Source organism: Chlamydomonas reinhardtii, chromosome 5 (genome assembly GCF_000002595.2).
Source record: "Chlamydomonas reinhardtii strain CC-503 cw92 mt+ chromosome 5, whole genome shotgun sequence".
Lineage (NCBI taxonomy): Eukaryota > Viridiplantae > Chlorophyta > Chlorophyceae > Chlamydomonadales > Chlamydomonadaceae > Chlamydomonas > Chlamydomonas reinhardtii.
The window spans coordinates 2138464-2163399 of NC_057008.1; the positions used below are offsets into that span (position 1 = coordinate 2138464).

The window sequence follows — 24936 nt, forward strand, 5'->3', positions numbered from 1 at the left end:
CCCTTTTGAAGCAAGCTTCATAAGGCTGTGGAGGAAAAGGACAGATGTCTTGACTTGCATGGGCCGCGTGCCGGTGTGTTTTGCCGGCACGCGGTAAGACTCTCAAGCGCCATCAGAGCAGGAAGGATCTCAAACTCAGGACTCATCATTTAGAGGCATTGGAAGTGTTTGGGGTGGCAGTCTGAAGTAAGCCTGCCACCCAGGGGAGGTGCCTCCCCTGCTGCCACCCTACCGTGACTTCACCCTGGCACGACCCAGCGTGGGACCCGCAAGCAACCGTTCCCCAACTGGATTGGGCTATCCAGCCTGGTAATATGGTATCGCAGACGCAGGATGCAGCAAGTGGGGAACCTGGGGAGCTCGCTATGGCGGACCCTCAGCGCGTGCCTCAGCGCACGCATGTGCAGTTCCCGGGAGTCCCGCGAACTGTGCCTACTGGCATAGACTCATTGCATCGCACAAAAACATAGTAACCAGTCATATTGACAAGTATAACAATTAACGCGACAGGCCACCTTCTCGTTTCGCTTACGAGTGCAGCCCTCTCCTCGTTGTAAGCCGCTACTGCAGTATTAACCGTAATATCTCGCTCTAGATCGCAAGAGAATGCTGCGACAAGGAGGTGCAATCATCATCAACGGGGTCGCTCTGCAGAGCTGCCTTCGCGCTGGCGCTGGGACAGCAGCATCAGGTGCGATCGATCGTTGTCTGGCCTGCAGTGCGCCTGAGGCTCGGGATCGGCTAGAGCGAAAACGGTGCCCGCCTTCCTTCCCACGCAGGATGCCCCTCACCACTGAGCGGCAGCGCTGCTACTCTCACCTTGCCTCATCTCGCGTGCTGCGCCACTGCTCGCACCGGCACCTGCCAGTGCGCTAGCTCTAGCCGCCAAGCTCATGCGCCTGGGTGCAGCTGCTCCGCATGTTCCGCGGCGCCCTGCAGCGCTAGGGGTGGCGCCGTGCCGGCCGCGTGGCGAACCGCGACGCCCCATCCCTCGGAGCCGGCGTCGCGCGCAGCCCCTTCCCACACCCTTGCGGGCGGGTGGCCAGGGGCCGCGCCTCCCTCTGCATCCATCTCCACCTCCTTCCCCTTCGCTCTCCGCGCGCTCCACACTTCCGCCGCCGCGTCCACGGCGGCGACGCCCGCGCGGGCCGCCGCGCAAGCGGCCACCGCTGTCGCTGCCGCGGATGCAGACGCTGACGCTGAGCGCGGGCGGCGCAGCCGGCGGCCGCAGGCCGCTGAAGACTCCGCGCCTGGTGGTCGCACGGGGCACGGTTCCGGTGGCCTGCCTGCTGATGGGGAGGAAGCGGAGCTGCAGGCGGTGCTGTCCAAGCTGGTGGGTGGGCTGACCCGGAGCGGCCGCAAGGCCAGGGCGCGGCGCATCGTGGAGGGCGCGCTGGACGCCATGCGGCGACACCTGAAGAGGGGCGGCGTGGAGGAGCTCAAGTGATTGCGCTTGCAGTGGTGACGGTTGTGGTGGGGATGGGGATGGTTGCGCGGATGGCGACTTGAATGGGTGTATGCGCAGCTCCTGTTGCAACTTGCGTGTTTGCATGCGCTTGACCATAAGTAGTTAGTTGTTGTCGCCTGACCCCGCGTGGTAGCAGAATCAAAGTATTCAGCCAGCCAATGTTGCTGACGTCAAGGAGCCGAAGTGTAGGGTTTGGCGCGTGTCAGGTTGAGTTTCGGCTTGCGGACTTGGGACACGCTTTCGCGGGCATATAAGGGCAGGCGGAATAGCCCATAAAGGAGTGTGCATGGACACGTGTGTGCCTGCAAGTGTTGACGCGGATGATGATGATATGATGTGGGTGACTAGGCGGCTAGCCCTGTGGCAAGTGGCAGGGACGCAGCAGGAAGGTTAGCAGGCGGTCAGGACCTGAGCCAGGGACGGTCTAGAAGGCTCTTCCCTGTGGTGCGTGTCGGTACTCCTGCAGCTATGACTGAGAGCCGCTGTAGACCAGCAGCAGGCACTGTAATACTGTCTGGCTTGATCATGCATGTCCCGGTTCAGACGGCGCGATGCACCAACAGATTGCTCCGTGCTAATGCCATGTTCCATTGGCGCCTGGACTGCGCGTAACTTGTTTCTCGGACTCAGTGATGTCAGCTACTTGCTTCCCTACGCGGGACATCGCACCCTGCCCCTTACCCTCTCCCATTGCATCCGTGCCAATACCTGTTCCCCATCCTCACCACGCAGCTTGCTGCACGCGGCTGTGAGGCCGGGCTTCATCAAAAAATGGGCCCCAATGCAGGCCCTCAGGCTGCATGCGGCACCCAAATCTCGCCAAGTACCCTTCTCGTTCCTTGAGTCGTTACATTTTATAATTTGATCGCCACTGAAACCATCTAAAACGTCACCAAAACCTGAAATTTGCAAAACAAACCGTCACTGTTCCATTTGCCAATGTGGCCGCCTGGCCGGTAGCTCCATCTCTCAGCCCGGCCAATGTGGCCGGTAGCTCCAAGGGTAGCTCTACTCTAGCGATAGCCCGGCAGCACCGGCGCGGTCCAGCCCAGGGCCCGCATACAGAGCAGGGTGGGAGGGCGGCTTGTTTACGGTAGACAGCAATAAATTGATTAGAGTAAGAATGCAAAAACGCCGGATGCCTGAAAAGCCGTACGACTCGTCAGCCTGCCCAGAGAAGCCGTCGCCTTTCCGGGGGGTTTGGGGGGCGGAGCGCCCCCCATCAACGCTAAAGACTAGGCATTAATATTGAATAGAGGTTAAATGTGGGACGACAGCCGCAAACAAGCCAGGGCTGCAAAAACGCACAAGACACGTACGCTCACTTGAGGACAGAACCGCCATGCTCCTCGCCTCACTAAAAGAGGGGAGGATTCCCGAGCCAGGCTCACCGCAAACACTAGCGCCGCTCACCTAAGCCGCGGGTCGGCGTCAGGACGCCTGCCACTTTGGAAAGTGGAACTCCTACCCCAAACCACCAGCACCAACAGGGCAGGGCCCTCACACTGTTGGGTGCAGCCCGAAGCTGCATCCTGTAGACGGCCTAGGGCCTCGCCTCGCAACACCCCAGCACAGCAGACAACGCCAGCCAGCCCTTCCTTAGTCGGCCTGCGCCAGCCAGCCTCTGCAAGACTGCCTTCGCCAGACTGCTGTTCGCCAACCACTTCTCTTAGACAGTCCCAACACCAAACGCGCTGCGGTAAGTCAGCACATGTCATACCGGTAACTTCAGCTTCCCATACGTGATACGTCGCTCCTGGGGAATCTGTTACGGCCTGTCCACCTGCTCGGGCTTCATGCCTCCCACCCACTTCTAACCATTCAAATCAGGCTCCGAGAGCCACACCGCCTGGCCTTCGGATTTCGGTCACCGCATAATGTACCGCACGGCAACGGCCTCGCCACGTCCCATGCCACCTCAATCCCCACCGCACTCGCTCGCTCGCTTGCTTTAGCGTGCCCGTGCGTGTGCCCCGCAGGCAAGCGGCTGGCCACCCCGGCTGCCTACGACCTATATATATTCCACCTGGATATGCAGCTTGCCAGCCCGCAGGTACCGCGCCCACCGCGCCGCGCCCTCCGCCGCCCTGTCCTCCAGGTCCAGCATCAGCGGCGTGCTGCACACAGACCCAATGCCGATCCCCTCGCCGCCGTTGGCGCTGCCGCAGGGGCGGCTGTGCGCCACCCGGCCCTCCGAGTCCAGCACTGCGAGGACCACGTCCTTGCCGGGGAAGGCCGTGCCAGGCACAGTCTGCCTGGCGTCATAGGCGTCAATGATGCACCCCAGCGCCACGCCCACGCCCCCATCATACCGGCACACGCGGGGCATCCAGATGAAACCGCCCACCGCAGCGGCTCCCCTAGACTCCAGATGTCCCGAGCTCACCAGCCCCGTCTGCGCGCAGATGAGCTCCTGTGCATCCACGGCGTAGGTCAGCACACCCGGAGGGCGGGCGGCGGGGCGGCGGGGCGCGCGGTGGCCAGGCGCATCCAGGTGGAAGCTGACGTGCTCGGGTGCGGCCTGCACCCCACCCTGCTGCTGCTGCTGCTGCTGCTGTCTTACTGCGTTCCTTTCCATGGCCGCGCGTTGCTCCGGCGTTGTTGCCCGCGCGTACATGCTCAGCCACGCGGCGCGCTCCCAGCTCATGCCCAGCCAGGGCACGTGCGGCGCGTACTGCAGCAGGAAGGCGTCGCTCACGTGCGGCCAGCGGATGTGTCGCAGCAGCCGCTGCACATCAGCATCGATTTGCTGGGGCGCCTCCTTGTCCTTGCGATGTAAGCGCCAGATCGCCACCAGCAGCACCACACTCGCCTCGTCATCCGTGGCAAAGCCCTCCGATGCAAGCAATGCCTCGATGTCCCCCACTGGAAGGCTAAGGAACTCATTTGGCAAGGGCCTTTCCTGGAGGATTGAAGACACGCTTCCAAATGCGAAAGCCAGCAGCTCGCCCAGTGGCGGGCCGTCGCTGCCTGGCTGCTCGCCCGCCGCACCGCCCGCCGCCGCCGCTGCAGCCCCAGTAGCTGCTACAGGCACCCCGGCCGCACCAGCCGCCGCACCAGCCATCTCATCAACAGCACCGGCGACAGCAGCAGCCGCTGCCACGCCAGCCTCAGGTGGCGCCGCCGCGCCGGCCGCGGCCGCCGCACCAGCACGGGCAGCAGCACTAGCGTCATACAAGTCCTTGCAGCGCTGCACAATAGCTGCCCGACTGAAGGCAAGCACGTCCCGCCGCAGTTCGGGCCCGGTGGGGTCGGCGCCCGCTGCGTCGTCGGGCTCAGGCAGCAGTGCGCGGCAGGCGTAGAGCTTTGCCACAGTCGCCCGTACCGCCGCCTTGCCCGCCGCCTCTGCGGCGCTGAGCGTGGCCCGCACGAGGTTGTCGCAGGCCTGCACGCCGCCCTCAATTGCCAGCCGCAGCGCCACCGGCCGCGCCCGCAGCAGGTCTGACATGGTGCTGAGGCGCAGCATGCCGCAGTACATGAAGCGCAGAAGCGCCTCCGCCAGCCGCCGCTCCCCGGGAGCCCACAGCCCCACCTGCAGCTGCGGCCGTCCGCCGTCTTCCGCTTCCCCTGCCCTGCTGGCGCCCATTGCCATTGCCACTACCTCGGCGCCCGCTGCCGCTGCCGCGGCGCCCGCTGCACCTTCGCCGCCTGAGCCGCTGGCACCTGCGCTACCGCCATCTGCATCCACAGCTGCAACCCGCCAGCGCTCTAGCTCAGCGGAGAAGAGCTCTGACCCGTCGCACAGGATGCGGGCGTGCGCGGGCAGCGGGGCGCCGAAGAGCATGCGGTAGAGCCCCAGCGGTGAGCCTGCAGGCGGGAAGGTTTATGGCTAGCGTCTTCGGTCCAATTGGTTTAGCCGTTGAACTTACCATCACACCCGAGCTCCAGGAAGAAGACCACATCGCAGTCGCTCAGCTCTCCACTGAGGAAGCGCCCCTCCCAAGCTTGCAGCACTGCTTCGGACATACTCGTTGGTATGCTGTCTGTCTTGACTGGGGTGGCTACAGGTCCGTCGAGGCACTACTGAGCATCTGACTCGAGACAGGACATGCAAGTCTATTAAGACAGGACTTGCTTGAGAGTTGCTTATGCGGTGCACATGTTTATAATAACGCGTCCCAATATAGATTTACCGTGGTACCATATAGATGTAGCGCCGAGTTCTTTGCTCAGGCGGTCTGGCGGCTTTTACTCTTCCACCTCCTCGGCGACTACATACTCCCATGCGTCCACACCGTACAAGCAACTTCCCGTCTGGACGAAGTCCCTTTGAATATTGAAGGTCGAACAGCAATGGATACAAATTATTCCAGTCGCTACCGTCTTATAAGCTGTTAGCGGTTACATATGGGACGACAGTCGTGGGCTAGCCAGGGCCCGCAGAAAAACGTACGAGACACGCACGCTCACTTGAGGAGAATGACCCCCATGCTCCTCGCCTCCTGCCCGTCCCACCGCAAACGCTAGCGCTGCTCACCTAAGCCGTGTGTCCGCGTCATAAAACTATCTCTTGTTGCTGGCCCCACAATAACCCCTCCAACATCATCTGACGCTAGGAATGGAAGCTGGTTCGGGGCAAGGTCCCAGCGGCCCCGAGGCCAACGCAGACTCACGAACGCAGCTAACCGCAACCAGAAGTCCGCAATCTCCTCCACACCGACCCTTCGTACAACAGCAACCTCCGCAGTTCGAGGCATCACGGCCGGCGCAAAGGCGCTGTCGGCCGTAATCTAGCGCCGCCACAGCAGCTCTCCCTCTCCCTCTCCCTTTCCCTTTCCCTTTCCCTTTCCCTTTCCCTTTCCCTTTCCCTTTCCCTTTCCCTTTCCCTTTCCCTTTCCCTTTCCCTTTCCCTTTCCCTTTCCCTTTCCCTTTCCCTTTCCCTTTCCCTTTCCCTTTCCCTTTCCCTTTCCCTTTCCCTTTCCCTCTCCCCGCTAACTAGACATAGCTGTGTATCGAAGGAAAGCGTGGAGCGCCAGCAGGGGACAGGGGAGGCGGACCATGCTCCAGTGGCAACGAACCGTGCGCAAGGTGATGCCTTAATTAGGCGCCAGGCGGTGCAAGCACGGCAAACAAGCCAAACATCCCAGCCCACCCTGCCATCCCGACACCAAGTCGTTTGACTAGCTCGGCGCACGTATCGTTCTGCAGCTCATTCTGGTCTCACTAGTCACCTCTCGTGCGCTAAGCATGAGTTCTGGTGTCTGGGCATAGGCAGTGCGTGCGTGCAGTTGGTGGAGCGAGATGGCCGAGTTCAAAGTGAGAGGGTTTGGAGGTGTAGATCGATGCGCAGGATGCGTGCCAAGGAAGGGGGCACATGCTGAGTTGGCAGCAGCTAGGCGCAGGGCTCCCATCTTAGCTAATGTCTCCAGACATTCTTCAGCGGCCTTCCTGAGGTCATAGTGCCGATCGGATAACAGTGGACACTGTAGCCATGCGTACAGTGGACGCTCATCCTGCACAAATCCATGCCTATTCGCCCCCGCCACGCCGCACACCCCTCCACGCCGCCACTGCGAAAACACCGCGCCATCAACACCTGCTGCTACTGCTCCTCTGGCTGCAGCAGGCCGCGCGTCCGCAGCCAGGCGGTGGTGGCAATGTTGTCCGCGGCCTCTCGCGCCTGCTGGGGCGTTAGGACCTGTGAGTCGGAAGGGGGCTTGTAAAGAGCCCAGCCCAAACTAAACCAAAACCAACGAAAACGAGCGGAGCACAGGCAGAGGTGTTAGTTGCAAGCGGGGGGTTCGGAGGAAGGGGGGTTGTAAGTACTAGCAGGGGGCGCGCACGTACGTGTTGCATGTTGCGGTGCGTGGCCTGACCTGGCCTGGCCGCAGCCCTAATCGATTGAGCGCCCTCTCTGATTGTTCCATCCCGCACTGGCCACGATGCCTAAAGCAAATACAACGCCAGCGAGTGAGCTCGGTGCGGCATCGGAGCGGAATCAAACACTTCCACCCGCACGGCCCAGCCGCCAACCCTCAACTCCTGGTGACCGGACCCGACCCACCCACCCACCCACCTGCAGAGCGCCATACCCGCCCTCCGCCTCCAGCTCCTCCGCCGCCCACTCCAGCGCCTCCACGCTCCCCCCAGCAGCCACCGCATCCAGGCCGACCGCCGCACCGCGGCGCCGCAGCGCGCGCAGCACGGTCGTGCCGTGCCCCTTCCACGCCGCCGCCGCCCACGCCTCGCTCCACCACCGCCGCGCCTCCTGCCCCGGGCCCCCCTCCCCGCCGCGCGCCCCGCCGTCCTCCGCCGCAACCTCCGCCATCCACGTCAGCGCCGCGTCGCTGCTGCACCGCGCCTCCCGCGCCACCTCCTGCGCGCTGAACACGTGCCCCCGCTCCCGCAGCAGCCGCAGCACGGCCAGGTGCCCCGGCGAGCCGCCGCGCCCCAACGCCTGGCGCGCCACGAACGCCAAGTGCTCCTTGCGAGCAGCCGCAGCCGCATCCAGCCCCAGCTGCTGCTGCTGCTGCGGCTGCTGCTGCTGCGGCTGCTGCTGCTGCGGCTGCTGATGCGGCTGCGGCTGCGGCTGCGGCGGCGGCTGCAGCCCGCACTCGTCCCACAGATAGGCCAGCGCGTCGGCGTGCCCGCCCGCCGCCGCCCACTGCACCGCGTCGCTGTCCAGCGGCACGCCGGCCGCGTGCAGCGCCTGCAGTCGCGCCAGGAAGTCGGGGCGGCGGTGCGCGCACTCCCACACGCCGTGGTAGCACCGCTGCCGCGACGCAACCTGCCGCGCCACCACCGGGCCCCACTTGCGGCACAGCAGCTGCAGCTTGGCAGCCCAGCAGCGCGTGGGGCTGCCGGCCGCCGCGGCCAGCAGCTGTCCCAGCATGCGATCCCGCCCCTCGTCTTCCTCCGCAAACTCCTCCGGCACCGGGTGCTCGTGCTGCTGCTGCTGCTGCTGCTGCTGCTGCTGCTGCTGCTGCTGCTGCTGCGGCGGCGGCTGCTGCTGCTGCCCCTGCCCCTGCCCCGCACGGCGCCTCCGGCCCCACGCCCACAGGGCGTCATAGTGCCGCTCCAGCACCTCCACCGGACAGCCGTGCGTCATGGCCTGCAGCAGCTGCCAGCGCTGCCAGCGCCGCTGTGCCGCCCGCATGGCTGCCCCTCCTCCCACCGGCGGCGCCGCGCCCCCCTCTCCCGCCCCCTCCTCCTCTGCTGATTCTGCCGCGTCATGCGCCTGCAGCTGCGGCAACAACACGCCTTCCAGCAGCGCCACCTGACCCGCCCGTGCCGCCTCCTCGGCAAGGCCACACGCCCTGCACCCCTGCTCCCGCTGCAGCCACGTCAGCACGCCCGCCTGCCCGCCGGCGCAGGCGCCCCGCGCCGCCACCGACAGGAGGAAGAAGCGGAGGCTGGTGAAGGGGGTGTCCAACAGCAGTTGCAGCACCGGCAGGTGGCCGCCGGCGGCAGCGGCGGTGGTGGCCTCGCGACTGCGGCCGACGCCGTCGACTTCGAACAGCTGCCGGCACACAGGCAGGTCGCCAACCGCCGCCGCTGCGGTGAGCGCCTGCGGCGGAATGCGGCAGCCGCAGTGTGCCAGCGCGGCTTCTAGACTGGGACCGTGGCCTGAGGACGCGGCCAGGCACAGCAGGTGCCGGCGCTGAGGCAGGGTGAGGCTGCGCCAGGGATCGGGCCGACCCCAGTGTGCCAAGAAGGCGTGCCCCGGCCACGGCTGCTGCGCTTGGGGCGGGCCCTCATCCGATTCCTGCTCTCGCGACAGGGCTATTGTGTCATATGCACCGCGCAGAGCGGCAGCGGTGTCGCTGTCCACCAACCGCAAATTCGCAGCGGCATCATTTTGCGCCATATGCCCAGCCACCTTGCGCTTCAGGTCGGCAGTAAGACGCGACCATGGCTCAAGGGCATCAGGCACCATGCAGATGGTTGCTTTTACAAAGCGCAACCCGTAGCACCAAAAGAAGAAAGCAACGCTGCGTGCTTCTCCAAGGCTCCGTGAGGAAGCGAAGCACCAATGCTACTATGATAATGTTTATAGGCACTCACAGTAAGTAAGGGTAAGAGTCCCGAGTCCAAATTGGCGCCTGCCGGCCTGGAACCTGGGCCTGGATCCATGCTTGGGCGCACCGCTCGTATCCCCCCCCCCCCCGCACAGGCTCCTGCGCGCAACCGTGCACTAAGATCACGATTTCAGGTGGACGCTGGGGGGAGGAGGGCAAAAAGGCATCACAAGAACTAAGACACGGCCCGGACCTCTGCCCTGTTTTGGAGGGGAGGAGCTTATGGTTGCCAGCCGCTTTTCAATTGTTTACAGTTGCGATCTTCAATCCTGGACCCCCTTTTGCTAGCCCAGACCACAACGGCAACTCGTTTCTCTCCGCGCCTCTGCATTTCTCCTGCACCCCGCGCCCGCAGGCGCGCAGCGGGGGGAAGTAACCAACAGTGGAGACGCTACGATAATCACAGAATGCTGCCCTCCTAGAAAGTAGGCTACCGGTACGCGCCTACGCCTGAACACGCGTTGACTAATGGTGGACATGCTCACAACCGGCGCGGCTATCCAGCAACAGTCACGGTAACATTCCGAACCGTCCCAAGCCAACTTGCCCTCCCATTGAGCCTAACTTCCCAAACAGCATCTTGCGCAAGTGTTACATCACTAGCATGCTAGTAGGTCGAGGCCGGAGCGTCCTGCTGCGCCACATACAGCAGGTACGTCATTCAGTTTGTGCTGCCGCACACCAGCAGCGTCGCACCAAGCGCGCCTGCGCATTTTCACACACGAGGGACTTACTGAGAGGGGCGCATGAAAGGGGCACTTCCGACATGCCTAGCACTTAGCAGGGATCAACATGACCCTTTCATCTCCGGTCCATCTACCGACCACCGAGTGAGGCCTCACACCACCAGCTGCACTGGTCCCACTCCGTCCCTCCAGAGCCCATCCAACGGTGCCTCACTCCCCTGGCTTGTCCATCTGATCCCCCAAACATCTCGCCTAGCCCTGCCCTCCTTTCCCTTCCTCCCTCCCCTCTCACGCCTGTGCTCCGCTCGATTTCGTTTGTTTTGGTTTAGTCTGGGCTGGTATTTACAACCCTCCCTTCCTTCCCTCCCGCCCTTCCCTCCCTCCCTCCCCATCCCGCCTCCCCCCCGGACCTCACCTGCGCTGTACCGCAGCGAGTCGCTCTGCTGGAAGATGCGCGCCACCGCCGGCTCGCAATGGTCTGGCAGCCACAGCAGAATGGTGGGCGGCTTGAACACCGGCAGCGGCGTGGTGGCGGTGGCGGCGGCGGGCTGCTGCGTGGGCTGCTGCGTGGGCTGCTGCTGCTGCTGCTGTGGCGGCGTGAGCGGCAGCTGGGGCAGCTGGGCTTGCTGCGAGGCCGACATGGAGGGCTGCTGCTGCTGCTGTTGCTGTTGCTGCGGCGCCTGCTGCGGCGCCTGCTGCTGCTGCTGCTGCTGCTGGCTTGTAGATGCCAGCGCGTTGTGGTTGAGGGAGCTGCGCGTGCGCGTGAGCGGACCCCGCGCCGGCTGCGCCTGCTGCTGCTGCTGCGCCGCCGCAGCACCAGAACCGGAGGCAGCCCCTGGCGGCGAGCTCCCCAGCAGCGTCACGGCGGCTGCAGCGGCCACGCCGCCGCCGCCGCCGCCACCGAGGCCGCCACTGCCTGCGGCCGCCGTAACACTGGCAGCGGCCTCCAAGAAGCTGCCGGCGGAGCGCGACACGTGTATGGAGTGACTCGCCTTGAGCTGCTGCTGCTGCTGCTGCTGCTGCTGCTGCTGCTGCTGCTGGTGTTGCTGGGGGTGGTGGTGCCGCGCGGCCGGATGGTGGTGGTGTGGCAGGTGCTGCGGCTGCTGCATGAGAGAGCCGTTCACCAGGACGACGGTGGAGCGCTGCACGAAGGGCTGCCCGGGCGCCAGGGTCACCAGCAGTGCGGCCTTGATGCCCTGACGCACCGCCTCCACGATCTCTGCGGCGCGCTCCAGACACCTGCGTATGCGTGCGCCCATCGGGTGAAGCCAGCAGACAGGGTGGGTGGGCGGGTGCAGGGTTGTGTATGTGTGTGGGGTTGTGCACGTCAGTTACGGTGAGCAGGGTTGTGTACGACGTCAGTTACGGCCGGGAACACTGAATCCCAACCCATTTATTCACCTCGCACCTGCGACTCAGCAGCTCATCAGCCGCCAGCGCCGCCGCCATCGCGCCTGCCGCGTTGCTGCCGCGGCCGCCGCCGCCCCTGCCGCCGCCACCCCGGCCGCCTCCACGGCCGCCCGCCCCCATCCCGCCGAGAGCGCTGCCGCGGCTGCTGGAGAGAGCACACTCGTTGTCCTCAGCCCCCTCCTCCTCTTCCTCATCATCATACTCCTCTTCCTCCTCCTCCTCTTCCTCCTCCTCTTCCTCCTCTTCGTCCTCGTAGTATCCGTCACTGCCGCCCTCACTGCCCTCCTCGTGTCCCGCTGCTCCCGACGCACCCGTGCGGCGAAGCTGCTGCGAAGCCCCAGAGCCTCGCAGCAACCCCGCTGCGCCTCCCGCTCCGCCTCCTCCGCCTCCTCCTCCTCCACCTCCGCCGCCCCCTTCTGCCTTCCCCAACAGCCCTGCACCCGGCTGCTCGTACATCTCATCCAGCACTGCCTTCTGCTTGCGCCGCAGCGAGGTGGTGGCGGCGTTGGTGGCGGCGCTGAGCCTGGGCATGAGGAGCGGACACACACGTGTTCGGGTTTCAAGGCAACTGGGGCTTCACCCCAGCAAGCAGCGCAGTTGCAGGAGCAAGAGCAATGCATGCATGCAGCCGTCACGCACCGCAAAGCAATGGGCAAGCTTCGCCTCTGAGCTTGCTGATAGTAATCCCACCCTCACCCCCGTGCCCTGCCCCCACCCTCCAACGGAGTACCTCTAGCCCAAGTCGCCCGTGCCCTACGTGCCCTACCGGCGCCGCCGCCCTGCTCATGCGTCCCACAGACAACCCCATCCCACCCACCTCTCGCCGGTGCCGCCGGTCTGCACCAGCTGCAGCCGCAGCCGCGCCGCCGCGCCGCGGCCGGCGCTGCGGAAGGCGTGCGCCACCGCCCCCGTCAGCAGTGCGGCGATGTGGGCCACCAGCGTGTGCCTCTGCCGCTCCAGCACGTGCCCGCCCACCAGCCTGTGCGGGCACACGTGTGTGTCCGCGTGTGAGTGTGTGAGTGTGTGTGTGTGTGTACTTTCAGCATTTGACGACTGGAAGAAAGCGGAGGCATTGGAAGTGGCGGGATAAGAAACATGGTGGTCATGTCCCCCGCCGCGCCCTTGCTTCCCATCGCCCTACTGTCCCAGTCTAGGCTGGTCTTTACAACCCCACCCACCCACCCACCCATACCTACCCACCCACCCACCCACCCACCCACCCACCCACCCACCCACCCACCCACCCACCCACCCACTCCACCCAACCCACCCACCCCACCAACCTGTACATGTTGAGCAGCAGCAGCTGGAAGGCGGGGGCGCCGGCGGCGGCGCGCTGCCGCACCGCTGCCACGGCCGCGGCGGGCAGCGCGAACACCACGGGGCCCTTGCCAAGGCTGTTGCCCTCAGCCACGGCGCTGGAGACGGCCATGCCGGGCACGGCGCGGCTGCGTGGATGTTGCAGATGGGTGACATTCATGATTAGTTAAGGAAGTGGTAGACGGTAGACAATAGGTTTCAGGGGGGGAGAGAATGGGAAGGGGTGACAGTATGATTGGTTAAGACGTGAGGGCGTAGCCATGGGGGTCATGCCCATGCCCATCGAATTAGGTTCCAACTGTCAAGGAATTGTTGGAGGAGGAGGGGAGGGGAGGGCAGAAGGAGACAGCTGCGCAAACAGACGCACTGCAGCAAAAACAAAGAGGGGAGGAGGACTGAGGATAGCACGCAGGCAGTGTCGTCGCTTCAACGGGTTGGCACGGTGGACAGCAGACATACGGGTGTGTACGCGCACGCAGCTTGTGCTTGTGTGCAGTCGTGCTTTTTTCTGCTACCCAGTAAAACGCTCACCCGATGAGGGCGGTGCTCATTCCCACCACCCCGCCCACGCCCACGTAGAACTGCGGCGTGCTGCTCGGCGCAGAGGCGGCGCCCAACCCGGCAGCGCCGGCGGCCGCCCCGCCGCCTCCTCCTCCCCCTCCCCCTCCGGGGCCTGCATCCGCCGAGGCAGACAGCGCCGTGGCCTCGGAGGGAATGGGCACCAGAGAGACCTGCGGCACGCCAGTTGGCGACACGCGGGTTGGCGACACGCGAGTTGGCGACACGCGAGTTCAGGAGCTTGGAGACAAACAAGTCAGAGGAGCCGCGGTACGTGTGTGCGCTGACAGCGCTGATGAGGGCACCTCAAGCCCAAGCAAGGCCAACAGCCACAGCCAACACATGTCAGGCCGTTAAACTCAAGTGGACTCCTGGAAGCCGCCGGGTACGGGAACCTGCTGCACCAGCAGCCGCAACAGCTCTCACCCGCACGGTGCCGAGTACGACGATGAACACGCCCCCGCTCGCGATCAGCGGCGTCAGCTCGGCACCCCGCGCGAACGGCCGCAGGTCGCCCGCCGCCCGCAGCCAGTCCAGCCCGGCGGCGGGCACGCCGCGCAGCATGGCGCAGCTGGACAGGACCTGTGTGTGTGTGTGGGGGGGGGTACGTGTGTGCGTGTGGGTGTGCGTGGGTGTGGTGATTGCAGGGGGTGGTTGCGGGCGTTGACCATGCGGCGTGTTAGGCTCAGCAACCATGGACCGAGACCATACCGGTACAATCTCACGTGTCTATCGGCACTCTTCTAGCCCCCACCCGCACCCGCACACGCACACGCCGAAGCCCCTGCCCCTGCCCCTGCACCCGTCCCCGTCCCCGAACCCGCACCCGCGCCCGCACCCGCACCCGCAGGCCCCCCCCCGCCCCCGCCCGCCCCCGTCCCCGCACCCGCACCCGCACCCGTCCCCGCACCCGTACCCGCACCCACTCCCGCACGCCCACACCCACACGCCCCCGGGTGTGTGTGCGCGTTGTGTGTGCGCGTGTGTGTGCGCGTGTGTGTGCGCGTGTGAGCGTGTGCGTGTGCGCGTGTGCGTGTGTGTGTGTGTGTGTGTGTGTGTGTGTGTGTGTGTGTGTGTAGGGTGTGTGGTGATTGCCAGGGGTGTTTGCGGGCGTTGGCCACGCGGTGGGCTAGGCTCAGCAACCATGAATCAAGATCATATGCTACAATCCACAACGTGTTTCTCCTAGCCCACACCCACCCCTGCACCCGCCCACGCACACCGCCCATGCCCACGCCCACGCCCACGCCCGCGCCCACACCCATGCCACGCCCACACCCGCACCCGCACCCGCACCCGTCCCCGCATCCGCACCCGTACGCCCGCACGCCCGCCCCCACCTGCCCCAGTGACGGCTGCTGCCAGCGCGGCCCGCGGGTCTCCAGCCTCCAGATGCGGCGCTCGATAGGGTCCCTCAGCGCCTCCGCCTCATCCGCATCCACCAGCCCCGTCTTGTGCATGGAGCGAACAAACGCCACCTGGTCAATGGGCGCATTTGTGAAAAAGAACACAAAGATTTGCGTATGGGCGCGGCGAAGCAGGGAAAGAAGTCAAGCAGCAAGCGAGCGAGCGTACGTGCACGGTCATAAAGATGGCACAAGGGTGACCAGCGCTAAGCCGAGCGCGTTTCATCAAGTCCAACAAGAGGAGCAGGCAAGCGCACACACACCTGCTGGCGCAGCAGCGCCAACGATGCGCGGTGGCTCTGCGTCGCCTGCGGCAGCACGCGCACAAAATTCGGTTGTGGCCGTTTCTGTCAATATGACGCGGGAGCCCTGCGGTCCTCTCCGCACTTGCACACTTGCACTCTGAACGGGAAAGCCCGAGCCTGAGCATCCATCTGCCTATCCAATGCTTCCCATCCACTGTCACTCTCCCCGCCACCGCCAACCTCCCTGCCACCGCCACCCTCCCTGCCTCACTCCCCCCACCTGGAATCGCTCCCCCCCCCCACCTGGAACCGGTCCGGCGCCTCAATCACTCGGTCCAGGATGAACCGCCGCACCGCCTCCGCCTGCGTCGCTAGCTCCGACCAGATGGCCGCACCTGCGGGCCCGGCGTAGCGCAGCCACTGCAGCTGCGGGCTGGACTCGGACAGGGCCGCCGCCAGTTCCACCGCCACCTGCGAGTTTGGTGTGTGTGTGTGTGTGTGTGTGTGTGTGTGTGTGTGTGTGTGTGTGTGTGTGTGTGTGTGTGTGTGTGTGTGTGTGTGTGTGTGTGTATACATCGAGTCGTTTAACAGGCTTGTTGGGAGACAAAGACAAACATATTAAAAAGGCGAATGTTTGGCGCACCATTTCCAGCTTTCTCCTATGTCACATGCTGCAGCGCAACCCTGCGCGGTGTATAGCCCGGCCCGTAGACCCAAGCCCTGCCCACGGCCCGGTTATATACAGCCCACAGCTAGTATTAGCAGCTACTGCTCACCTCCAATCCGACCAACATCACTCGTGAGAGGGACGTGGACAGAAGCTGCATGCAGTTTAAGACGGTGTTGCGGTTACATCATGATAAGCCAAGGAAATGGTAGACGTGTGGTATGGGCGGGAAGAAACCATGCATGCCACGAATCAAGCAGGCGCCCAGCACTTGACGACAGCCCTGCAATACACCTCGCACAACAGCATGGGAAGCTAAGCAACGCTGCAAGCGTTTCCAAACCTAGAGCCGGCTCCGACAAAAGCAGCCGCCGCCTCACCTCCGCCACCGCCCGAAGTGGCTTGACGATGAGTGACTTGATGGGTCCGGGCAGCCAGGGTCCCGCCCGCAGGACCTTGTGGGTGGTGCGGCGCAGCGCCAGGTGCGCCCAGGCCTATGCAGGAGGGCGGGCGGGCGGGCGCGTGTTAGCAAAGCACAAAGGAGAGCGTCGGCACCGTTCGTGCAAATTGCACCGTGCGCGCGTTCGTGCGTGTGCCAACACTTTGGACAAGAGGTGGAGGGTCAGGGGCAAGGGGCAGGGGCAAGGGTCAGGCGGGCCAGTCCTGTCCTGAGCCAGCAAGCACACGACAGCAGGAGCAGCCGCTCCCGTACCCTGTCTCCATCACACACCCACACCCAGCCCGCACCCAGCCCCTTCCCCACAGTCCCCTCCCCACACACAACCCACCACTTCCTTAACTGATCATGAATGCAAACCCCTCCCCTCACACAAAAAGCCCACGCCCACGCCCTCCCGCCCACCTGCCACTGCACAGTGCCACGGCCCATGATCTCGCGCTCTGCGGTGCTCCACATGTCCAGCGGCTTGCGTGGCGTGTGCAGCGCCTCATCGCACGCGGAGCACAGCAGGCGGCAGCCGCCCGGGCTCAGCACGCCCTCCAGCGTCTGCTCGTGGAAGAAGCGCTTGAAGCCCGCCAGCAGCCGCACTCGGTACTCCTGGGCGGGGGGGTTGGGGAGGTAGGGAGGTGGAGGGGTTGGGGAGGAGGAGAGGTGGGGAGGCGGAGGTGTTGGGTAGGTGAAGAGGTGGGGAGGTGGAGAGGCGGAGGGGTCGGGGAGGTGGGGAGGTGAAGAGAGGTGGGGTGGCCGAGGGCGCAAGGCGGGCAAAGCCAGGATACATAGGACTGGATGTACGCAATAAGGCTGCACCCAGGCTGCAATAGGCTGCACCCCACGGTGGCGGAAAAGCCAGCCAGAACTCTTAGCCGCACAGCAAACACTCACCACCAGGAGCTCGGCCTTGGCAGCCCGCGATCGGAGCAGCGCGGCGCCATGACCGCCGCCAGCCCCGCGCGCGCCGCCGCCGCCACCGCCAGCGCCGCCGCCGCCACGGCCGCGCGCGGTGCCGCCGTTCGCCGTCGCTGCGGCTGAAACGACGGATCCGGAGAGCGCTGAGCGGTGCTCGTCGTCATCTTCGCCCTCCTCACACACTGTTTGTGATTGTTATCAAGGTAGACCACATACACACGGCGGTTTAAGTGTGCGCGCATCATCATCTATGCATATATCACAGGTATCGAGAAGCAAACACTTTGCCGTGCACCCAGCAGAGCCATGCATTCCCAGCAGTGCATCAATGCATGGCAATTGCATCCATGCAATCATATATCCGAACTAATGCAAACTACCAAACCCACCCGTCTCCTCCATGGGCGCAAAGGCCTCCAGCGTGCGCTGCTGCCCGGCCAGGTCCTGTGTGTGTGTGTGTGTGTGTGTGTGTGTGTGTGTGTGTGTGTGTGTGTGTGTGTGTGTGTGTGTGTGTGTGTGTGTGTGTGTGTGTGTGTACGTGTGGGAGGGGGCGTGTATGTGTATGTGTGGGAGGGGGCGTGTGAGTGTATGTGTGGGAGGGGGCGTGTGTGTGTATGTGTGTGTGGGGGGGGGGCGTGTGAGTGTATGTGTGTGGGAGGGGGCGTGTGTTTGTGGAACTCGGCGTACATGGTGTGGGATGGACAGGAGCAATGGTGAGCCCGCCGGGGCCGCGGAGGCGGAGAGTGTGGAGGCGCATGCGGTGCAGGCGATGAATAGGGCGTCCTTGTGTGGAGGCTTGTGGAACCATTGTTAGCGGTGAGCGGTGAGCCGTGAGTCATCAAAGGCGGTGGGGGAGGGCATGCGAAACGCCAACGGCACTGTCACGTGGCCAAGACCGCTTTGGTCATGAGAAGCCGCACACAACCTGCATACAAATCCCCGCGCACGCAACCACCAGGAACACAAGGATCCAGAAACACCTCATCTTTCCAAACACAACTGCACGCCCACCTGGAGTGACGCCCAGCTGCGACTGGTGATGCGGGTGGCGGCGGAGCTGGCGGAGCCGCCGCGGCCGCCGCCGCCGCCGCCGCCACCTGGGCCCGTGCCGGCGGCGCCGCCGCCCATGCCCACTCCCATGCCTCCCACACCTCTGGGACGCAGCAGCGCCACAGCTGCGGCCCCCTTGCTTGCCGCCACGTGCGGCCCCGCCATTGCCGCCACAGCGGCAACGCCACCGCCGGAGGTTACCTACGGCAAGGGGCACCGCGATCGGTGGTGACTTGGTGTTGCTTTGCTGACATGCTAATACAGTGTCAACACAAACTCCAAACTATCTTTGCACACATGGTGAGCACAAATACGCCCTTATCTTTGAAAGTAAAAAACGACCGGCCCAGACGAAGGGGACCAGCCAGCTCTTGGCCAGGTGGCCAGCACTGGCTGCCAGTCATGCTAGCATTGTGCCAACGTTTACTACATAATCCTTGCATACATGGTAAACACAAATACATGGCTACATAATCCTTGCATACGTGGTAAACACAATTATGCCTCTTGCGAAACCAATGAATAACCAGCCCAGGCGAAGGCCACGCACCGGCGCCTGCAGCGCCTCCGTCGCTGCGTTGACACATACCCAGCGGCTGCTGGCCTGGCGGCTGATGCGCCACTGCAGCGGCACGCCGCCCGTGCCGCCGCCCACCACGCCGGTGGCGGCGGCGGCGGCACGCGCGGCGCGCAGCGACAGGTGCCGCGTCAGCCCCAGTGCGCCTCCTGTGGCAGGAGGGTGCGGGCAACGTGGAGCGGGAGGTTTGGTGGCGCGGGCAACGGTAGCAACGGCAGCGGCGGCTTTGCAGCAGGCGAGGATGCATGAAATATTGAAATTAACACCTTACGTGCGAATTGAATGCAAGCGCGCAGGACAGGTGCCAGGGGTGCGCTCAAGCACCCACCCACCTGGTCTGCTGTCGCCGGCAGCAGGAGGCAACACGGCTCCGGCGCCGATGGCGAAGGATGGACTCATACGTGGCGGCGGGGCACGCCTGCAGTCACGGAACCGTCACGCCAAGTCAAGTCAACCGGAAAGCGGATCCAAACTGAGTCCTTTCAGTGAGGAGACGTCACGGCAGACTGCCAGCATGCGAGCGCATGTAGGTGCGTGTGTGCTCGTGCATGGTGACGCAACTCGCATCTTCCCGTCTTGTGGTCTGGTCTCTTGGAGCCAGCCAGCCATCTGGCTAACCAGTCCCACCAACCGACGCACCTTGCACTGGAGGACGACTGGCGGCGGCGGCGCGACCCGCCACTGACGCCGCCAGCCGCCAACGCCGCCATTCCCGTTGCGGCGGCGGCGGCGCCGCCGCCACCGGCGCCAATGCCGACACCCCCTGTCGACGCGCCGCGCGTGAGGCTACCAGAAGACGAAAGGCGGCCCGGCCGCGGCGGCGGCACGCCCTCATCCCAGCCCGGCGGCAGGGACGAAACCGCCGCCGCCGCCGCAGTAGCGGCGCCGCCGCCGGCACTGGTGGCGCTGACGTCACGGCTGACGCTGGCAGCCGGAGGGAGGGCCGCGTACGGCGAAAAAGGAGACACGACGCCGGTGCGCACCGCGGTGGCGGCGGCGGCGGCGCTGCCGTCAGCGGCGTTGGCAAGCGCAGCCGCCGCCGTCGCCGCCATATCCGGGGCGCTATGACTGTGGTGGAACTCATGCAGCGCCGCCGCCGCAGCGGCGGACATGCTGGACCCGTGGGACAGCGCCGGCGCCGGCGCCGCACCAGCCGCGGGCGCCGACGCGCCGCCACCAGCCGCCACCGGCGGCTGCGTTGGCTGTTGCGCGCCCGCAAAACTGGGTGTGGGGGCCGCAGCCGGCGGCTCCACCACCTCTTCCAGCACCTCCTCATCCAGAGTCTCCAGCACGGCGCCCGCGACTGCACCCGGCACCGCAGCGCCGCCGCCGTCGGCACCTGTGGTGGCGGCGCCGCCGGCTCCAGGCCGAAACCAGCCGCCACCGAAGAAGCCAGACGTAGGCAGGGAGGAAGACAGCAGGGCGGCATCAAGACCAAGAGCGCCGCCATCCTCGCCGCTGCTACTGCCGCCGCGGCGGCCGCCCACGCCGACGCCGTCGTCGCTGCCGCCGCCGGCGCCGGCGCCGCCACTGCCGCCGTACCAGCCGCCGGCCGCCCATTCGTCGTCTGACGCGTGCTGCTGCACCCGAGCCGCCGTAAGCGTGTCCGCCTCGTCCTCTTCCGCCGCCGCCGTAACGGTCTGCTCAACCACCTCCTCCTCTGGAGCATCGTCAACCCTCGCCGCCGCAGCGGCGGCGCCGCCGCCACCAGCGGGCTGTACGACGGGCGGTTGGTACGGCACCTCCTCGTCCATGTCGTAATCGTGGTAATAACCGATCACGTAGTCATCTTGATCAGCACTTGGCGGCGGCGCCGCCATCCGGGAGCGTGATTTGGACCGCTTCAGCGCCGCTGCGCTGCCGCCGCCGCCGCCGCCACCTGCGTCACGTGACTGCTGCATGCCCATGTGCCCCGCAAATGCAAACATCATTCCGCCGTGCACCGACTCCTCATCCTGCACCGCGCCGCCGCCATCCGGCGCTGTAGCACCCGCGCCGCCGACGCCGCCATCGCCGCCGCCACCACCCTCGCCCGCCCAAACCTGCGCCGCCTCATCATCCTCCGCCGCCAGCACGCCCGCGGTGGGCTCGTGGGTCTCACCAGCGGCGCGGCCAAAGCCCCCGCTGGCGGCGCCGCCGCCACTGGCGGCACCAGCCGCCTCCGCCAGCCCTGGCGCTTGGCTGTTGTTGTCGTGGCTAACGCGCCGCAGCAGCGCCGCCAACGCTGACGTGGACCCCTTGCTGCCGGTCCTGGGTAGCGCAGCGGTCCCTGCAGCTGGCGGCGGCGGAGTCAGCAGGTCATTGCTACTGCGGCGGCCCTCTGGGCCGTCGCCGCCGCCACCGCCGCCGCCAGCAGCAGCTGCGATGCTGCTGTGGCTCCCCAACGCGCTGCGCAAACTTCCGCCGCCGCCGCCGCCACCGCCGCCAGCCGCCGCCGCAATGCTGCTCTGGCTGCCGAAAGCACTCCGCAGGCCAGGCGTGACGCCGCCAGGCGATGACGCCAAAAAGCTGCCGCCGCCGCCGCCGCTTGCCGCGCTGGCACCCAACCCACCGCCGGTACCGGCGGTGCCGATGGGGCTGGGGCCGTCGTGCCAGCTGCTGCCAAGACCCGAGTGCGGGTGTGAACGCGGCAGCGGCGGCAAGCCCGCCGCGCCCGCTGCCATGTGGCCTGGCGCTGACGTCACAGGAACGGCTCTGGAGCCACCGCCGCCGCCGCCGCCGCCGCCGCTAGCACTGAAGGTGCTGCCGCTGGGGCTGGCGGCGATCGGGTGCGGCGCGGCCACCGTGGGGCCGCTATAAGACGCGATCCCGATCAGGCCACTAGGCATGGCACTGACGCCGCCGCCGCCGCCGCCGCCACCACCGCCGCCGCCACCGCCGCCGCCGCCGCCACCACCACTGCCCATGCCAGCGGCCAGGGACGGCAGCGGCTCGCCGCGGGCAAAGGAGGCGCGCGGGGAGGTGGCGGCGGTGGAGGGCGCGGCGCTGTAGCTGTCGGCGGTTGACAGGCGGGGGGCACGGCTGGCGCTGACGGAGACGGAGTGTGTGCCGCCGCTGGCGCCGCCGCCGCCACCGCCGGCGGTGCTGGCGGCGGCGCTGGGGCCGGCTCCGGGCAGCGCGGCATAGGAGGCGAAGGGGCACTCGGCGGGTCCGGCCTCTCCTCCCAGCTGCAGTTGAAAGGACAGGAGGCTATACTCATGATTGTCGTAATAAGAAGCACGAAAGTCGTGTAGTAAAGGGGAAAGGTGCCAGGGTAACAAGGTAACAGGGTAGGTAAGTGTTGGCTGCATAGGACGCGGCTTGCAGGCGCAGAAAAGCAGGGGAAACAGCCATACCCATCATGTCCTGTGCGGCCCTGCACGGCCCCAAGCTGCACGCCCCTGCTGCCGTACGGCTGTGCCCCTTCTGCCGCACGCACCTGCAGCGCCGCGAACTGCTCGTCCAGCAGTTTGTTGCGGCTGCGCTCCATGAGCCGAGAGGCAGCTGAGCGGAAGCTGGCCAGCGCGGAGCCCGGCCCGCTGCGCCGCCGCCGCGGCCCCGCGCCGCCGCCGCCGCCGCCGCCGCCGTCAGCGGCCGGGTCATACTCCGACCAGCCGGGCGCCAGCGAATCGCGTAAGGCCGAGGTGCCTCCAAGCCCCTCCTCGTTGCCGTCGCCGCCGTCGCCGTCGCCCTCCTCCTCCGGAATCGGCGCAACGCCGCCGCCGCCGCCGAAGCCACCGCTGTCGGCGGCGGCGGCGGCGGCGCCAGCGCCGCCCCCGGCGCCGCTCGCCCCTCCGGACAGCATGCTCCGGAACGCCGCCGTGCTGCTGACAGGAGTCCTGACGTCGGCGCCTGCGCCGCGGCCGCCTGCTGCCGCCGCCGCCGCCGCCGCCGCCGCGGTCGTGGTCGTGGCAGCGAGGGCGGCCGCGGCGGCGTCGGCGGCGCCGGGCCGCCCGAAGGCGGAGCCAGGCATGGGGCCCCGGGTCGCGGCCGTTGCCTGAGGCGGCGACAAAGACGGCCCCAGCGCCGACACCGCCGCTGCCCCCGGCAAACGCTCCTCCTCCTCCTGCTCCCCCGCCACCGCAAACCTGACACGACCGCCGCCCTCAGTCACGCTCTTCCGTGTCGCGGTGCCGCTGCCGCTCCCGGCCGCGCCTGCGGTGGCGACCTCCCACGCTAGCGGCCCCCGGCCTGCCTCCACATCGCCCTCCCCACCTCCACTCTGACCGCCAGCCACCCACCCTCCTCCCGCCCCCCCTCCTCCCGTCGCCGCTCCTCCCGCCGCCGCTCCTCCCGTCGCCGCTCCTGCTCCCGCCGCCGGCAGCAGCGGTTCTGTGAGTTCCGCAGCGCTGTCACCGGCGTCGCCCACCGGCGGCATCCGCTTACGAATGGCGGCCCGCCGCAAAGACGACTGGCGCTTGGCTGCATCCGCAAACGCCGACGCGGCCAAAGCCACCGCTGGCGCGGTGCCGGCGGCCGGCGGCCTGGCGCCACCGGCCGCGGCGTCCGCCGCCACGGCCACGGCTGCGGCGCGGGCGATGGTGCCGGCCGCCGCCTGCTGCGCGGGCTGTGCGCCTGTGAGGAGCAAGGCAGCGGCACGCATGACCAATACACACAAAGGCGTGCGGGGCCATGAAGGCCAATGATGTGTGGGTGTTGGAGAGGTAGCTACACGGCTCCGCTGCCCCGCAGCGCATGCGCACGGCACACACACAAACACACACAAACACATACACACACAAACCCCCACCCAAACCCAATCATCCCCACCCACTTGGAAACACGGCCTCCAGTTTGCGCGTGAGGTCCACACTCCGCTCCACAGCCGCCCAGTCCACGCCGCGGAGCAGCATGAGGCTGGGAAGACACAGCGCACGTGACATACACACACGCGTGTCGGCAAAAGCAGTGGCAAGGATGTTTGTGGGAGGTTTTAAAAAGAACCATGTCACCGCGCGCGTGGGGCTGGGCAACCGAATCCATGTGTGCGTGCGTGCGTGCGGGTGCGCGTGTTTACCACCGCAGTCCTGTCCACTCCCTGCCCAAAGCAATCCTCCTTCCGCCCTGACTCACCCCATGTCAAAGCCTCCGCTTCCGTCCGCCCCGTCCGCCAGCTCCGCCGCCGCCCGCATCTCGGTCAGCGCGTTGGCTGTGAAGCGCCGCAGAGCCGCCTTGGCGCGGGCCCGGACCTGTGTTGTGTGGTGGTGGTGGTGGGGGGTGTTGGTGGTGGTGGTGGTTTTGAATGGAGGGGGTGGTGGGATTACTGGGTGGGGGCAGCCGTCGGCATGCCAGAAAAGGATGGGGGGGCAGGGGGCTCGACGCGCGAGTGGTGTGCATAACGTGGCGACTCTGGCGACCGCCACCGAAGATGCTCAACCCCCAATGTGTACAGTGTCAAAAAGCGAAAGCGTGCGAAAGGGGACGGTGTTGAAAGCAAACAGGGCTGTGAGGACCGTCTTGCAGGGGGACGTTTGGGGAGCAGGTGGACGAAGGTGCCACCAGGGGGAGTGGCTGTGAGGATGCTGGTGCGGGTCCTGAGGCCGACCCCCCGCTTGCCGCCTTGTCGCCGCACCTGCTGTTTTATGGGCGAGGTGGTGTTGAGCTTGAGTAGGGTCATGAGCGGCGACAGCAGCGGCGCGTTGAGCAGCAACGTCATCAGTACCACACCGCTGGTCCACACCACCATCTGGAGCCAGCAGGGAAGACAGGGGAGACAGGGGCGAGAGGGGGAAGGGAGCGGGGTAAGAGGGGGGGGATAGCATTGATTGGAAGATGGGAGGGTATGTGCTCGGGCCGAATGGGGGCGGGGGGCCGGCAGGGGCCAGGCGGTAGGAGTCGTGGCAGCAAGGGCGGCGGGAGGCGTCGAGGAGGACACGATACCGCGACATGGGATTGAAGTGGAATAGCTGGGGTTTGTGTAGCTCAACTCATTCACAAATGCAGTGCACACACACACACACACACACACACACACACACACACACACACACACACACACACACACACACACACACACACACACACACACACACACACACACACACACACACACACACACACACACACACACACACACACACACACACACACACACACACACACACACACACACACACACACACACACACACACACACACACACACACACACACACACACACACACACACACACACACACACACACAC

General features: G+C 65.9%; 5 protein-coding genes across 5 annotated transcripts in view; 1 reads left to right on the plus strand and 4 right to left on the minus strand.

The window, feature by feature from the left end:
• Positions 1–472: 472 nt before the first annotated feature.
• CHLRE_05g234641v5 (uncharacterized protein) lies at positions 473–1988 on the plus strand. The gene is made up of 2 exons (XM_043062209.1): positions 473–691; positions 780–1988. Exons 1-2 carry the CDS (start codon positions 607–609, stop codon positions 1445–1447), a joined length of 753 nt encoding a protein of 250 aa, XP_042924773.1. The 5' UTR covers positions 473–606; the 3' UTR covers positions 1448–1988.
• An 88-nt stretch (positions 1989–2076) lies between these two features.
• Positions 2077–5532, minus strand: CHLRE_05g234642v5 (uncharacterized protein). The gene is made up of 2 exons (XM_043062210.1): positions 5338–5532; positions 2077–5275 (listed from the first exon to the last, which is right to left on the minus strand). The coding sequence occupies exons 1-2, from the start codon at positions 5432–5434 to the stop codon at positions 3480–3482; spliced, it is 1893 nt and encodes a 630-aa protein (XP_042924774.1). The 5' UTR covers positions 5435–5532; the 3' UTR covers positions 2077–3479.
• A 54-nt stretch (positions 5533–5586) lies between these two features.
• On the minus strand, positions 5587–6642 carry CHLRE_05g234643v5 (uncharacterized protein). The gene is made up of 2 exons (XM_043062211.1): positions 6561–6642; positions 5587–6413 (listed from the first exon to the last, which is right to left on the minus strand). Exon 2 carries the CDS (start codon positions 6163–6165, stop codon positions 5932–5934), a length of 234 nt encoding a protein of 77 aa, XP_042924775.1. The 5' UTR covers positions 6166–6413; positions 6561–6642; the 3' UTR covers positions 5587–5931.
• A 94-nt stretch (positions 6643–6736) lies between these two features.
• CHLRE_05g234644v5 (uncharacterized protein) lies at positions 6737–9462 on the minus strand. Its single transcript, XM_043062212.1, has 2 exons — positions 7485–9462; positions 6737–7106 (listed from the first exon to the last, which is right to left on the minus strand). The coding sequence occupies exons 1-2, from the start codon at positions 9342–9344 to the stop codon at positions 7011–7013; spliced, it is 1956 nt and encodes a 651-aa protein (XP_042924776.1). The 5' UTR covers positions 9345–9462; the 3' UTR covers positions 6737–7010.
• A 260-nt stretch (positions 9463–9722) lies between these two features.
• Positions 9723–24936, minus strand: part of CHLRE_05g234645v5 (uncharacterized protein) — a 26420-nt gene continuing 11206 nt past the window's right edge. Inside the window, exons 15-37 of the mRNA XM_043062213.1 lie at positions 24323–24436; positions 23824–23939; positions 23525–23607; positions 22190–23325; positions 19411–21938; positions 19104–19189; positions 18745–18920; positions 18156–18395; positions 17534–17588; positions 17121–17326; positions 16641–16835; positions 16159–16272; positions 15888–15932; positions 15415–15582; positions 15130–15174; positions 14801–14938; positions 13887–14042; positions 13434–13633; positions 12866–13030; positions 12400–12561; positions 11581–12105; positions 10588–11411; positions 9723–10191 (exon numbers count right to left, since the gene is read on the minus strand). Of these exons, the coding sequence (XP_042924777.1) occupies positions 10148–10191; positions 10588–11411; positions 11581–12105; positions 12400–12561; positions 12866–13030; positions 13434–13633; positions 13887–14042; positions 14801–14938; positions 15130–15174; positions 15415–15582; positions 15888–15932; positions 16159–16272; positions 16641–16835; positions 17121–17326; positions 17534–17588; positions 18156–18395; positions 18745–18920; positions 19104–19189; positions 19411–21938; positions 22190–23325; positions 23525–23607; positions 23824–23939; positions 24323–24436 (7521 nt within the window). The 3' untranslated portion in view covers positions 9723–10147. The remainder of the gene's footprint in view (positions 10192–10587; positions 11412–11580; positions 12106–12399; positions 12562–12865; positions 13031–13433; positions 13634–13886; positions 14043–14800; positions 14939–15129; positions 15175–15414; positions 15583–15887; positions 15933–16158; positions 16273–16640; positions 16836–17120; positions 17327–17533; positions 17589–18155; positions 18396–18744; positions 18921–19103; positions 19190–19410; positions 21939–22189; positions 23326–23524; positions 23608–23823; positions 23940–24322; positions 24437–24936) is intronic.

What these genes read in the sequence shown, in the direction of transcription:
- CHLRE_05g234641v5 (XM_043062209.1), top strand. Translation starts at nt 607, where the DNA reads ATGCTGCGACAAGGAGGTGCAATCATCATCAACGGGGTCGCTCTGCAG. An exon ending in CGCTGGGACAGCAGCATCAG is followed by an intron (nt 692 to 779) that starts GTGCGATCGATC and finishes CTTCCCACGCAG; the next exon opens with GATGCCCCTCACCACTGAGC.
- CHLRE_05g234642v5 (XM_043062210.1), bottom strand. Translation starts at nt 5,434, where the DNA reads ATGTCCGAAGCAGTGCTGCAAGCTTGGGAGGGGCGCTTCCTCAGTGGA. An exon ending in CCTGGAGCTCGGGTGTGATG is followed by an intron (nt 5,276 to 5,337) that starts GTAAGTTCAACG and finishes TCCCGCCTGCAG; the next exon opens with GCTCACCGCTGGGGCTCTAC.
- CHLRE_05g234643v5 (XM_043062211.1), bottom strand. Translation starts at nt 6,165, where the DNA reads ATGCCTCGAACTGCGGAGGTTGCTGTTGTACGAAGGGTCGGTGTGGAG.
- CHLRE_05g234644v5 (XM_043062212.1), bottom strand. Translation starts at nt 9,344, where the DNA reads ATGGTGCCTGATGCCCTTGAGCCATGGTCGCGTCTTACTGCCGACCTG. An exon ending in GCGGGTATGGCGCTCTGCAG is followed by an intron (nt 7,107 to 7,484) that starts GTGGGTGGGTGG and finishes TCCGACTCACAG; the next exon opens with GTCCTAACGCCCCAGCAGGC.